Source organism: Anopheles ziemanni, chromosome 3 (genome assembly GCF_943734765.1).
Source record: "Anopheles ziemanni chromosome 3, idAnoZiCoDA_A2_x.2, whole genome shotgun sequence".
NCBI lineage: Eukaryota > Metazoa > Arthropoda > Insecta > Diptera > Culicidae > Anopheles > Anopheles ziemanni.
Genome location: NC_080706.1, coordinates 45,306,524 through 45,320,947, shown reverse-complemented (window position 1 = coordinate 45,320,947; position 14,424 = coordinate 45,306,524). Strand labels below are relative to the sequence as shown.

At 43.7% G+C, this 14,424-nt stretch overlaps 5 protein-coding genes across 5 annotated transcripts; 2 read left to right on the top strand and 3 right to left on the bottom strand.

The window, feature by feature from the left end:
* The first annotated feature begins 361 nt into the window (after positions 1 to 361).
* LOC131284851 (probable cytochrome P450 28a5) lies at positions 362 to 2,286 on the top strand. Its single transcript, XM_058313710.1, has 4 exons — positions 362 to 546; positions 650 to 896; positions 964 to 1,594; positions 1,844 to 2,286. Exons 1-4 carry the CDS (start codon positions 362 to 364, stop codon positions 2,284 to 2,286), a joined length of 1,506 nt encoding a protein of 501 aa, XP_058169693.1.
* Positions 2,287 to 4,245: 1,959 nt separating this feature from the next.
* LOC131288617 (probable cytochrome P450 28d1) lies at positions 4,246 to 8,468 on the top strand. Its single transcript, XM_058317767.1, has 4 exons — positions 4,246 to 4,439; positions 6,991 to 7,234; positions 7,310 to 7,417; positions 7,492 to 8,468. Exons 1-4 carry the CDS (start codon positions 4,252 to 4,254, stop codon positions 8,464 to 8,466), a joined length of 1,515 nt encoding a protein of 504 aa, XP_058173750.1. The 5' UTR covers positions 4,246 to 4,251; the 3' UTR covers positions 8,467 to 8,468.
* On the bottom strand, positions 5,693 to 6,656 carry LOC131288618 (malignant T-cell-amplified sequence 1 homolog). The gene is made up of 4 exons (XM_058317768.1): positions 6,550 to 6,656; positions 6,318 to 6,470; positions 5,903 to 6,205; positions 5,693 to 5,834 (listed from the first exon to the last, which is right to left on the bottom strand). Exons 1-4 carry the CDS (start codon positions 6,558 to 6,560, stop codon positions 5,753 to 5,755), a joined length of 549 nt encoding a protein of 182 aa, XP_058173751.1. The 5' UTR covers positions 6,561 to 6,656; the 3' UTR covers positions 5,693 to 5,752.
* A 431-nt stretch (positions 8,469 to 8,899) lies between the features above and the next one.
* On the bottom strand, positions 8,900 to 9,578 carry LOC131288422 (uncharacterized). Its single transcript, XM_058317554.1, has 3 exons — positions 9,456 to 9,578; positions 9,156 to 9,325; positions 8,900 to 9,078 (listed from the first exon to the last, which is right to left on the bottom strand). Exons 1-3 carry the CDS (start codon positions 9,496 to 9,498, stop codon positions 9,022 to 9,024), a joined length of 270 nt encoding a protein of 89 aa, XP_058173537.1. The 5' UTR covers positions 9,499 to 9,578; the 3' UTR covers positions 8,900 to 9,021.
* A 708-nt stretch (positions 9,579 to 10,286) lies between these two features.
* Positions 10,287 to 13,923, bottom strand: LOC131286226 (DNA repair protein complementing XP-C cells homolog). Its single transcript, XM_058315154.1, has 5 exons — positions 13,590 to 13,923; positions 11,967 to 13,419; positions 10,963 to 11,883; positions 10,722 to 10,893; positions 10,287 to 10,633 (listed from the first exon to the last, which is right to left on the bottom strand). Exons 1-5 carry the CDS (start codon positions 13,817 to 13,819, stop codon positions 10,341 to 10,343), a joined length of 3,069 nt encoding a protein of 1,022 aa, XP_058171137.1. The 5' UTR covers positions 13,820 to 13,923; the 3' UTR covers positions 10,287 to 10,340.
* Positions 13,924 to 14,424: the final 501 nt, after the last annotated feature.

The following is a 14,424-nucleotide window of genomic DNA, read 5'->3' as shown; positions in this document are numbered from 1 at the left end:
CCTATGGGCACATCCAGTGTGTGCTTGTTTGATTCAAACCGTGTTGAAGGTTATTTAGATTTTTTTTTTCAAGCTGATTGAAGCGAAGGACCAAGCCGATAAGATCTGAACAAAATCATTTTATCTGTACCGACAATGCTGACCCCTACAAACACTTGCACCATTTTCATTGCCAAGAACCGGACGCCGAGATAAGGAAGTCTAATTGCAAAACAGCTTCATTCGAACACACACACTCCCAACGAAACAGTGATCATATTTTGGTGCCCATGGACAATCCCCATTGGCACCAAAATAGAAACTATTCAGTGTGGTTTAAGCGTTCCGTGAAGGTTGGTCAGAAGACGATTGCTGCGCAAAAATGTTGCTTACAATCACGCTACTCGTGACAGTGGGAACGCTGGTTTACCTGTTCCTGGCATGGAACGTGAATTATTGGACGAAACGGGGCGTACCAGGGCCAGCCCCACGTTTGCTGTTTGGTAACTTCCCCAGCTTCGTCCTGCGCAATCGGCCGTTCGTCGATGACTTCCAGGATATATACAAGTAAGCACGAATGCATCTTACATTGATTGTTGTGTCAATATCCAGATTCTACACATTTTGTGTATTTTTAAACATTTTTTCCACACCGGTGATGACGATGCAGTAAGTTTCGCTTCCAAGGCAATTTCGTCGGCGTGTTCAATAGCCGAACACCGGCCATTTTGGTGCTGAAACCCGCGCTGCTGAAGGATGTGTTGATAAAGAATTTTAAAAACTTTCAAGACAATGAGTTTGCCGACTCGATCAACAAGGAGAGCGATCCCATCTTTGGTCGCAACCCGTTCATGCTGAAGGGCGAGGAGTGGAAGGAAAAACGGGCCGAAGTGACGCCAGCCTTCACCACCTTGCGGGTAGGTGACCGGCTCTTAGTTTTCTACCGGCGATGAAGATTAATGGCCACATGTTTGCTTCCCTCAGATGAAGGCTCTCTTTCCTTTCGTTGAGGATGTGACGCAGCGTATGACGCAGTACGTGGTGAAGCATGAGATTGAGGGACCGATCGAGTCGCGGGAACTGTGTGCCAAATATACGACCGACGTCGTGTCGAGCTGTATATTCGCGGCGGACGCACAATCGTTCTCCAATGAGAAGGCGGAGATCCGCGAGATGGGTCGCAAATTGCTCGAGCCCAACTTCAGGATCGTGATAATGTTCTTGTTGATTGGGCTTGTGCCGGCACTCAAGAAGCTCTTCCCAATCGCGTTCGTGCCAAAATCGATCGAACAGTTCTTCACCCGGCTAATGGATGACGCCGTGGCGTATCGCGAAAAGAACGGCATCAAGCGCGTCGACTACCTTGACCATCTGATCGGTTTGAGGGCGAGAAAACAATTAAGCTCGCTGGACATGGCCGCCCACGGGGTGACATTCTTTATTGATGGATTCGAAACGTCCAGCTTAGCGATGAGCTTCACGCTATACGAGCTGGCCCGCAATCCGGACTGCCAGGAAACTCTGCGCACTGAACTGCTAGCGGCACGTAACGACAACGGTACAATCGACTATGACACGCTGCTGGAGCTGCCCTATCTGGACCAGGTTTTGAACGGTAGGTCACTCAATATTTTTAAAACAAACATATCAAAGTTTTAGCAACTAAATTGCTTGGCAAAAAAAAAATTGAAAATTGATTTACATTACATTTACAATTGATTGGTGAAATTTTTCGAAAAGTGGTGCTAGTCCATGCATTTCTCCATACTTCGATATTATCGTCAATGCATATGTGAAAATAAATGTTTGCTGAGTTTCATTCATTTGCTGTTCATGTCAACTCTGCTTTTCACTTGTTTTCCAGAGGCACTTCGAGTGTGGCCACCGGCTGCCTTCCTTTCAAAGGTCTGCACCGTACCGACGGAACTCGAGCTTGAAGACGGCGGCCGAAAGGTGTTGATCGATCGAGGTGTGCCGGTAATGCTTCCTGTCTGGCAGATTCATCGTGACGAGGAATACTTTGAGGATGCACTGCGCTTTAATCCGGCACGGTTCGCGCCGGAGTTGGGCGGAACGAAAGCGTACCGCGAGAAGGGCTGCTTTGTACCGTTCGGCGACGGTCCACGCCAGTGCCTGGGCATGCGATTCGCTCTAATGCAGGTCAAGCGGGGCATCTTCGAGCTCGTGACCAAGTACAACATTTCCGTCAACGCGAAAACGAAAGAACCGATACAGCTGGATCCAAAAACATTCATCATTGCTCCACTGGGTGGCATCTGGTTGGATTATAAACCGATCGCGGCGTAGGTTTGAACGACGCACACCAACGGAAGCGCTTCGCAAGTTAATATTTTCGTGCTCTACGATAAGATAGCTAGCTGATTGATGGAGATAAAGCAAGTGTTTCCGTCGTAACGTGCTATATCAGAGGAATAAATTATGTTTCAAATAAGAAATCATTTTAGCTTCCAATATTCTCTACTCATTTTGTTACGAAATAATTCAAAACTCCTGTTAAACACTTCTTTTGTAAGTGGGAAAGTAACGTTATCCGGATGGATGTTCAACAAGCAAACAAACGTTTGTGCAAACTCTGCTGGACTGCATCTTAACGTCGAAGACCGGCGTGACCAATTGAACTCAATTTGGACGATGCCAGAAGAACCACGACAACGATTTATGGCAATAGACGACGACGATGATGGCGCAGATTCTTAACGAATATTGTAATGTACTTAAATGCACTCAAGTCGGTATTGTTCGTTTTTGTTAGTATTTGCGTACCGCTGAGAACTCGTTCCTGGAAGAACCAGTGATGACTGGCAAATTCGCAGAAATGTGTAGCATCGATTACAGCTAAAGCTATATACATGGCTTTTTCCATCAATCGACATGCAATTTTGTATATTCAATCATAATAATTAATCATATTTTTTTTAAATTTTTAACCTTGTTAATGCAAAATTGAAAAACAAAACTCCGCTTCCTACACAAACCAAAAGAATTTCGATTGCGAATGATCACGTAAATAGGCCAAAAATACTCACTGGACGAAACATCTGTCGCCGGTTAAAACACGTTGGCGCAAAAAGACATAACATCAATTTGACCTCGAATTGTGCACGCAACAGATTACGATGAGACAGTGTGAGCTAATGGAAAAATAAATGGAAAATTTAATCGCTGTATTGAATAATTTATCACCTTCGACAAGTTCCGACAAACACCCCAGTGGCGTGTGTTATTTCGTGATAATTTGTTCGTTCTGACTTTGCACCATCTTCACCGAGGGGGGTCAAAGGTTGTCCATCTCTACCAAAGCATTCCGGGGCAAACATATGTTGATTGATCGTAACGGACATAACATGAGTTGCAGCATTCGTGTGAAATTCGATCCAGAAATAACTGCGCGATCTCGGCGATAACCCTTGAATGTGTGACCTAAGGGAGAAGCGGCAGGGATGAATTTTAGACATTTTATTTGCCGATTATGACATCATTAAAACTAGAGGCGACGGCTTCGCTTTCGACGAATTTCCAGCGCACATTCAGTGCATTGCAAACCATTTCTCTCAGATGCAATTGCGTTGCACTGATGCACTACCGGTTCGCCACCCTTCAACTAATATTCGCCAACGCCCTTTTGCCAGCGTGGGCTACTGCTGGATCTAATCGGAATTATTTGACGACCAACCAACACCGCACACTGCCGCGGTATTTTCCCTTAACCTGTGGTCACAGCTTTCCGCAACCGCATGCGGTTGTGCTTTTGATCTGTCAAACGAGCACAGCTTTTTGCCAAAAATAATACTTTAATGTTTGAATATACCACTTATATGAGCATACAATCCCATTAAAGTCTACTAGGAACAATATTTACTGTTGACATATAAAAACGCAAGAGTCTGCGGCAAGAATCAAATTCGTTTGATTTTTTAGTACAGAAACCGCAAGGTCTTGCGTCTGCGGTGACAGTCCATGACAGCTCCTATCTCTCCCATGGGAAAAAACGCAACCGCATGCGGTTGCGCAAAGCTGTGACCAGGGGTTTACTCTCCTGAATTGCACACAATGTTATCGCTATTGCTGAATATAACACGGGTCACTACATAGTCTATGGCCCATAATGGGTGTGGTGTGTTAGCAAAAATTTAAATACGGACCGAGCAGAGATTTTGTCCGTAATGTGGTTCTCGTAGCGAAATTGACCGCAAAGGGTCCAGTTCTGATCGGGCGATCGAGTCGATCGGAAGCATTCGATTGCCATAAGAGATGATTTTCGTCGTTCTCTGCGTACTGGTTGCCATCCTGGCGCTGGTTTATCTGTTCCTGACATGGGAGTTCGGAGTCTGGGAAAAGTATGGCATCAAAGGACCGAAACCGAGACTGCTGTTTGGAAATATACCGAATATGTTGACTCAGAAACGGCACATCGTTTACGATTATGATCAGATTTACAAGTAAGTACGCGGTGTTCTTTGTTGCGGATTGTGAATATGTTTTAAAAATTTGAAAAATTATTAATTTGTCCAAGAGTGTTACTGTGAAAGTGTTTCGTGTAGAGATCTAATGCAATGAGTTTAATTCTGTATTATTTAAACAGAATGTACAAGAGGTGTATGATCATGTGAAAAAGTGAAATACAGTGATTAAAATCGAATTAGTACAAAATTCGAATCGAATTGAGATTAAAATCGAATTTTTGGATAGATTACTTGAGTATAATGATAGTCTTTTTACGAGAAGTTGTTTAACATCTCAAAACGGATGTTCCAACGTTCATGTACACTTCATTCGGTAATTCTCTAGCGTGATTCTCTGACGAGATTTTACATCATACATCTTTCATAATCTTTACGCGCGACACGTGATACTTTTTTCTAAATCCTATCAGCTCGGTACTGCGGTAGTGCCAATACATATTGTTACAATAAGTAAATAAATAAATATTGTAAATTCGAAAAAAAAATCAATGGAATACAAACTCATTCATTAGCACGTTCACAATAAATACGGCATTGGTGAATTTGGCAAAGTTGACACTTGGACGGAAAATTCCGGCCACGCCGGTATAAGTATTGTAAATATAACTTGTTTTAGGCCATTTCCGGATTATAAAAATGACATACATAACTTAATAGTTGACGCACCTGGTCGATACTTGCCAAAGAATTGTTATTGACCAAGACGTAGATGCTCCACAGTATTTCGGAATCCGTGTGCGTGAAGAGGCAGTTGAGAAGCGATTACGTCTTCTTCCTGGCGTAACGACCGTGTTTGGCCATGCCTGCCCGTTAAGGGCTACGAGACTTTTTCCCTATGTTTACGTGGATAGCCAGCCCTCTCGCACAGGGGAGGGTCCGGTCTTGGTTGGGATTCGAACCAAAGCCGTCGAGGTGGTGAACCCCGGCGCTCATGGGCCGATTTTCTGACCGGCGCTACCACTCGGTTGTCGCGGACCCTTTACTACGTCTAGATTTATAAACTTACGATCTTTTTGTCGCAGACGAATACGGCCCATTTAGCTGTCGTGGGCTGGTAGACCTGTCCCAGGAAACAATGTTACACTAGACCAAAGGTGGAAGAATGACGTAGACTATGCTGCCAGTAAAATCTGGTTTACCTCTTCAGTGTGTGAACATTAGAAGTTTCGGATGGAAGTTCGTTCCACCAAGATCGGTCTGTGGCGATGGAAGAGGTAGCTAGCCAAATTACACAACTCCATTGCTAGTGTAAATCACCGAGATGGGAAAACGCCCTTGGGACGATTTATTTATTTAATTGGTTTCATCTGCCAGAGTCCATCGTTGAGATAATGGCAGTTTTCTACACCTACTCCCTTGTTGACTTTGGCACTAGAAGTTAAGAAAAGGAAAACATTATTACGAATAGAGCAAATTTAATGAAGCACAGTGGTCCTTACATGTCATCCGTTGACAGTGTGGTCAATCCGATAGCCAGTGCATTTTGCTTTCCTTCAGCCATTATTGCTACTACTGTGCCCTTCTCCACCTTGGTCATGCACGCGCCGGGAGATGTTAAACCCGGACACATAATGTTCGCCCCACTTAGCACGAACCGAATGGCGCCCTTATCGACCTGTTCCATTGGCAGAAAGAATGGAAACCGATGAAATAGCCTGAGGGTTGGCATCCAAAGTCCATCCCGATGGCGAAAGAACAACTGTTCTCCGGCGCCATTGACGAGTATCTCGATGTGGTCGTGGCTGCAAAAACGTAATCATGATGAACCTTCACTTCTGCCATTGGATTCGTTTGTTTCTGTTCAGTAGTTTGTGGATTGCTTTTTTGAATAGACTTTTCTAGTGACAATCTTACCATTTCACTATCCGGAAAGCATCTTTTTTCGGCAGCACCAGATCGATGTGGCTCTCGACGCAGGGAAACTGTTCGATTAGCTTTGCCCGTATGCCTTTTTGCACCGACGATTTCAGTTGCTGCACTCCCGAAATACTCTCTTTTTCATCAAACCTGTGAAGGCAGTACATGATAGAAGCGTGGTTTAAGCATTAACATATTCCAAATGTGTGAAAATAGTACCTAGACTTACTTTTTAAACATCGTGAACAGTCCGAGAAATACAGCGAGTGTTTGCAGGTTGTTGTTAAAACTGCTTGTCAAGCGAGCGAAAAAAAGGCAAAGAACCGGTGTTGCAACCGACTGTCAATTATTCAAGCAATTTGCCAAGGCAATATGTTTTTAGTACGGAAGGTTGCGTCAAATACGTTTTAAGATCCACCAATGTGGTAAAATTTCGAATTAATTTTACCCTATTCACATTTCATTTTTGCCCATGACCAGCGAAGCAGCATGATTCAAATCTATTTTATTGTGGTAGACTTGAAATAAACCGTCTGTACATAAACAAATCGTGGTTGCTGGCTGCTGGATTCTCCATGCAGATAGCAAAATATTTGAATGTTCCGTTATCTTTATGTGGTATACTTAAAAACTAATTGAATAAAACATTTTCTTTTTCATCAACCTCAAGTGACTACAAAAACGAACCAGTTGTTGGATACTACAGTGCACGAACTCCCCAGTTGTTGATAAGGGATCCGGGCTTGATCAAAGAAGTGCTGAGCAAGAGTTTTTACAACTTTGCGGACAACGATTTTTCCGACACGGTTGATGAAAAATCTGACCCCCTTCTAGCGCGTAATCCCTTCAGTTTAAGTGGTGAACAATGGAAAAGTCGTAGGGCCGAAATCACACCTGCTTTCACCAACAATCGGGTAAAGTTTACGATTGGGATTGCAAGTGTTGCAATTTATCGGTAATTGTTTCTTTTTGTGCTTCCCTTCTATTAGATTAAAGCAATGGCATTCCTCATGGAGGAAGTATGCGAACAAATGACCAAATATGTGAAAAACCAAGTCAGCCCTTCCAGCGGAGCAGCGACATTGGACGCTAAAGAGGTAACATTTTTTTATCTACAGCAATTAGGCCCTGAAAGAAGTTCTATTCTAATATATTTATGCAACTTTTTAAGCTCATGGCAAAGTACACCACTGACGTAGTAGCTAGCTGTATCTTTGCCATCGACGCCCAGTCGTTTGTGAAGGAAAATCCTGAAATTCGGGCAATGGGCAAGCGCATTATGAACTTCAATTTCGTTGTTCAGTTCATCATGCTCATGACCACCTTTTGTCCTTCCATCAAGAAATTCTACAAATTTACCCTGATCCCAAAAGATGCGACGGATTTCTTCATCCGCATCATGCAGGATGCAATTCTCTACCGTAAGACGAACAACATCAACCGCACGGATTATCTGGACCATCTGATTCAGCTGCAGGAGCGAAAGCAGATCACCGACATCGACATCGCAGGCCATGGTGTGTCGTTCTTTGCAGACGGGTTTGAAACTTCTAGTATACTGTTAACGTACTGCCTGTACGATCTGGCCACCCATCCGACGGTGCAGGATACACTACGCGCAGAGATACGGCGGGTGAAGGAGAGTGACGATGGCATGACATACGAGCGTCTCATGGAGATGGCCTACCTGGATCAGGTCATCTGCGAGTCCCAGCGTATGCATCCGATCATTGCCGTCATGGCGAAACGTTGCACCGTCGACACCACCTTGGTCGGACCGAAAGATCGTAAAATATTCGTCAAGAAAGGAACCACCGTTGCTCTGCCTTACTATTCTATCAGCTTCGATCCTGCCTACTATTCTGAACCGCAAAAGTTCGATCCGGAGCGTTTTTCAGCCCAGAACGGTGGCAGCAAGGCGTACCGGGAGCGCGGTGTATACTTTCCATTTGGCGAGGGTCCGCGCATGTGTCTGGGAATGCGGTTCGCATTGGCCCAGGTCAAACGCGCCATCGTGGAGATCGTGCTCAACTTTACGCTGTCTGTCAACGCTAAAACAGTCGAACCGTTCCAAATGGATCCGGCACAATTCATGCTGATGCCGAAAGGAGGCATTTGGTTGGACTTCAAACCTATATCACAGTGAAGAAGTGGATTTTGAAAAAGCTGAAAGGCATATTCGGAGTATAGTATACGAAATAAAATAAATTCGTTCATACGCACCGTAACAATATGTATCACAATAATTTTTAGTTTTAAAGCTATTATACTTTAGAACACATCAATTTTTGTACATGTTCAGAAGTGCTGCATAAATTCCATTATATCCTATACAAATCAAATTTTTTATGTGACCCGAAATCTTTGTAGGACTTGGCCTCTTTCCGAGTGGTTTTATTGTGATCTATTGATATTCAGTGTACAGTAGATTGGTGGTCAGTTGTTAAACCAGCGGGGGTGGGTGCTAGTATTGAGATTCGAGCAAACCATTTCTAGCGTGGTGTTTCCGCATCCTTTACATTCATTGTCCTAATTTCGAAACGCGTTTTATTCACCCCCAAAACAACTGCACACTTCGGACATTGCTGCAGAAGTTATCAAACCAAATCATATTCGAACAGCAATTCACTATTTCAATCCGATTTATTTTGACTAGTACGGATCATCGTCTGTTAAGGCTCCATACATCTCAGTAACCTTATTAATTCAAGCTTTTCGGGGGGTTATAGTTGAAGTAGATCAAACCACTTTCCTTTGCCTGGAAGAATAATTTAATGAAGTGTTCAAGCTATTGTACATCCATGGTGCTCTACAGGTTCTAAGTGTTGTACTTACCACCGTGAAAGCGATTCCAAAGATGACTATACCAGCACCCAGCATCGCGTTATAAACACGGTTTTTGCGTCGATGTTCCTCGAAGAAATCTCCTTCCGGAACAGGCATGTCGTTCATTGTGTACACACGGAAATTACTCGGTCCATGGTAGCCACGGGCCAGGAAGGCGGCTGAAACCCATTCGGACAAGAATTGATGTAACAAAGTATCGTTATGTAACGTAGAGGAGTTAACACGAAAATTGCCAAAGAGTTAGCACGAAATTTGCCATTTGTTTTCAGTAACAGGGAATATATTTACCATTTCGAATAGCCAAACTGGCAACTGGACGAGCAGACTGCATTTTGTTCCAGGCAAATGGGTCAGTGGAAATTATTTCAACTGATGCGAGGTTGAAAATTTTTGGTCGACTGAGTGCCGAACGGTTTGACAAACAACGACATGATTTTGACCAAGATGTATATGTAAAGAGGTTGGTTCATACACTCGCCATGGTAACACTAATTGTACTGTTTCGTCAATTTGCCCTAATTTCATACTTGTTTCGAAAAATGTCCGTTAAAATGTTATCTTTTTTTATTTTGTAAAAGAAAGTTATTTTAAGTTTTTCAACCACCACTTCAACGGCACAATATATTTCACTAAAAACGAGGTTTCTGAAAATCCGTACAGCACCAGATACAAAAGCAAATATAAATCACTATTTCGTATTACTGCATGATAAAATGGCTTTTTACTGAATATTTACAGGAACTATGGATCAATTGAGACTCTTAATTCCATTTCTTCGAAACTTATGGCTGAATGTAATAAAAATGGAGAAGTTTGTAGGTAGTAAAAATCTTGTGAAGTAAAAATGTTGAAAAGATCGCAAGATCAAACTGAGTTATTATTTTAGTTTAAGCTGTATGCAAAATAATACTTTATTAACGAACGTATTAACCGAATAAGCCCATTATTCTTCATAGGAATTGTAATAATGCAAAGTCTCATGGTACCAATAGAGTTTTCCTTACTTCGTAACGCAAGTCCTTTGGACTATACAAGTGAATAACAAAAATATTTTACTGGCTTTTTCTAACAACGTATAATGCACAGAATAATCGAAATTCAAACGGGCAATGGAAACATGATAAATAATGAAACACAATAAAACCAGAATCTTATTAATTACTCGAACAAACCTTACTGGTTGAGATTATCAAAATTGTACTTGTGTTGAAGTTTGCGACGGATTAGCAATCCCTTGATTAGCCGTTTCCAGTTACCATAAACACGCTTTTCGTACTTTTCCCGGGCCCGTTGCTCCTCAGCCTCCTGCTCCTGATGCCAGGCATCGACCACTAGGTCGCGATACTCTTCGCAAACCACAAACCCATCGTACACCGGGTGGCTACTGCCACCGTGAAAGTCAAACCCGGTCACTGCTTGTGCGCAATCAATCCGCAGTTTTTTACATATTCGATTCAAGCACGGCACTGAGATCGAAAAATTGAATACAAAAGGTAGAAATATTATTTGTTTTGGAGAAAAATCGAATGTACGTATATGAAAAGTCAAACTTACACCGAAGATGGACGGTTTTCTTCGGCAGCATGCATGGTTTAAAGAGTTCCACGTTGCCATACGCATTCCGGGGCACAATGCCATCCTCGGCCGTCGGTGGTTCGTACTCTTCTGTCTGCCAGTAGCCAAACAACTCCAATAGTTTCGGTGCAGGTTCCATCTGTCCGGTAGCCTATGGGCAATTATCACATAGAAGCGTGTGTTAAATGACGCACACAAAATTCTTTCCACCATTCCTTACCCTGTTATACTTTGGGCGAGCGGACACATTCTTGTACGGTGTTTCGAACAGTTTAACTGTGCGTGCCTGCTTAAGCCAAACTTCCCGCGCGTGCAGCGTGTGAACGCATTCACGTGCGTAAACCGGCTCCTTGTTGGATGTGAAACCGAGCGTCGGTGCATCCGGCGGGTAGATCGCTTCAAACTTGAGCAGATGACGCTTGAGCGCGAAGTAGGGATGGTTTTTGTACTCCGAGATGGTCTTCGGTAGCGGCCGCTCTTCCAGTATCCGATTGAGTTCGCGGTCTTCCACGGCGTCGCGGGCGCTTGGCTCTCCGCGAAACTGCAACAACGTGTCGTCCATCCACTGCTGCATGATACGTAATTTCTGTGTGACGGTCGTGTACTCTGCGCAGTACCTCGACGAAACGTCCTTTATCGAACCATCGTTATTCCAGGACAATACGTACAATAATGGGCTGGAGGCGCGCGCAACGATCTTATCCACGCACTGTAGGAGACCGTTCACTACATCGACCGGGATCCAGCGTTCTTCCTCTTCCGCGTAAACTTCAGCCCAAAGGTTAACACCGGTTGAGGTTCGCCCAGTAGCCGTAGACCCATTGGTAGCCGGTTTGGCTTCATCGTCGGTAGATAGTATGCGACGATCGAGAGCACGCCTTGTTGCCGTACTGAAACGTTCGATCTTGACTATCTTCTTCCCAGGGGAATTTTGGATTGGGGAATCGGAGCTGGATTTTTTCGTTTGTTTCAAATTGGATTCCTCCACTTTTTGACTGTAGTCTCTTCGAATCATCTTCGATGTCCCAGGGATACAGTCGTCAGATTTTTTCTCTTTTGGGAGGGCTTTGGTTTTTGTAGGAGTATGTCCCGCTGCTGAGTTCTTACTATCTTTTGCATCCGTTTTCTTTTTTGAAGAAACCTTCAATAAAAATGCTTGATCATGCGCATGAAATAAACATAAATGTTAACTGATATCGGTGAAACAATAAATACCTCTTGAACCAGCAACGATTCCTTCATATTCGATTCATTAATTCGCTGCTTACGTGTTTTTCTTGGTGAAACTATGATGTCATGCGGATTTTTCGAACTACTGGCCCCCGATTGGCCTTGCTTAGAAGATCGTTTTTGTTTTTTCACATCGTCCGCTCCATCGAGCTGGGGAATTTCCACCCCCTTTCGCTTCCTCCCAGAGGAAGACGATGTCTTTTCCCCCTTTTTTTCCTCATAATCATGATCACGTTTAACGTTGGCTTTATCTTCGTCCACCAGAGGCTTTTTAATGTTGTTGGGAGCCGCCTTCAGTAGTTCTGAAGTTGGGACATTCTTCGGCACGACCTGCAAAGACATCACCATACGGCACTGGACACCGATGGAGCGCAGCAAAATTATGAACAATAAAATGTAGTCCCGTTTACAGTTAGCCATCTGGGAAAGGAGCTGCAGTCGGAGGGATTTCTGAAGCGACAGCCTCTTCCAGCTACGGACGAACATACGCGTATCCTTAACGTCAACTATCTCGCGATAGTACTTTAGGATTTGCTCGATGTATCCTAGGCTCGTGCGTCCCTTAGGATAGCATCGTTCGGATGGGATCATTCCATTGCCAATAGCCAGCAGGCAGGGGTCGTTCAGGACAGTGTTTGTGTAGTTTCCATGTGCGATCCCCATGATGATGGTCATTTTGTGCAGCACAAGCTGCGCGTCTCTTTTTTCCCGGTTAATCATCCGTATGAGGCAAGCGTCCACATCGATTTCGGTACATTTCTTTTTCTTCTTTACTGGACCGTCCTGGCGGAGTGTAATTTGTACCGTTTTTCTGTCATCGCTCACTTCTGCAGTGGTTGGATGTGCGTTCTCTTCAACTTCCTCCCAGTCGGAGTCGGAATCGACCGGTTTTTTAGTAGCCTTCCTAGTTCGGGAGGAAGTGGTTGCCTTTGGCTCGGGGGCACTCTTTGTTGGTACGCTTGAACCCGTTTCACCCAAAGCGAGCAGACGCGACACATCTAGTGAGCCACCGGTTTGATTGGCTTGCTGTTGCTTGGTAGCTGAGTGCAAGTGGGCCTTGGCTTTCTCGAGGGTGTTTGTGAAATCTTGGAAATTGACGTACGTTTGGGACATTTCGTTGATTTTTGATATTAGTTTTTTTCCGCTGTTAGTTGTCCCAACATTCCCGGTATCGTTCTTTTCTTTCGGAGATTCATCTTCCGAGCTGTCGGAAAGTTTCCCCAAGCCGGCATTACAATCAAAAACCGGGGGCCCATCGCCGTGGCCAGAGGGTGCTGAGTGTGGTTGCACCGCAGTGAAGAACTTTGAGTTCAGATCGAGCTGGGTCGGATCGACAAGATATTCGTCTCCACTGCTAGCCGAATCGTCGTGAACACTTTTTAAGACACGTGTTCCGGACTTGTTCGAGCCGTCGGGTTTATTTTTGGTGGTACTAAGATTTGGCTTACTAAAAAAGAAAAAGGATTTGAAAAAGGGTTGACAGGGATTTAAAAAAAAGGTTACTTTCAACTTTACTTCGGATACGTTGGCACAACAGCGCAGGTAGTCAAAATCACTTCAAAGCCTTCCAAGGTCACGGCTGTGGTTTAGAAAAACTTGTTTCCTTGCCATGCTTACCTCTTCCTAGCAGTGGCCTTTTTTCGTGCGGCTTGTCTACCAAGCGTTTGGCCATTTTCATCATCTGATGAAACCGCAGAATCCAAACCGGACTCAGCACTACTTCCGGAGGAACTGTTTTGTTTGCGATTGCCCTTATTCCCCTCGGATTTTCCAGGCAACCACTCGTCTTCACTCGCCGAAAAGTCACCGGCATCTTCTTCGCTGTCGGACATAAATGCGTCGCTCATTTTTATGCGAAAGATAATTAAGATTCTTACTGTTCACAGAATGATTTTCATTCAAATAATTCCAAAAGTTGTAGGCAAACAAAATCAACGACGATACACAACTAAAAACCTGTGAAGTCAAACGCGCGTGACTGCACTTACCAAGGAACGTAAACAAACTGTGCTGTCAGTTTCCGCAAACCAGCTTTAGCTGGGTGCGAGAAAGAGTTATATTTAAAAGAAGAAGTTGCCACAAGCAGCTGCGAGCGAGAAAGAGCCAACCATATAGATGAGAGCGATCGCTTCGAATAAATTCGAATTTATCAGTTTAGCGCAATTTTTGTGTACTAAAAAGCTGATTTCCGAATGCACACGCATGGCATTGAAAATATTTAAAACAACATTTTTAATCACGATTTAAACACATTGTGTTCGACGATCACAAAAAGGATTCAATTTTAATAATAGAACTTAAACTGGGTATCCAATTGCGCATGTGTAAAACCCGATATTTCAGTGATTTTTTGATCATGATTCGTTTTAGGATCTAGTACCTATCCAGTAGAAGTACTAAGATGGCTTTCTCACTGCCTTTGAAATCGCTGTGAATGGTAATATGCAGAACA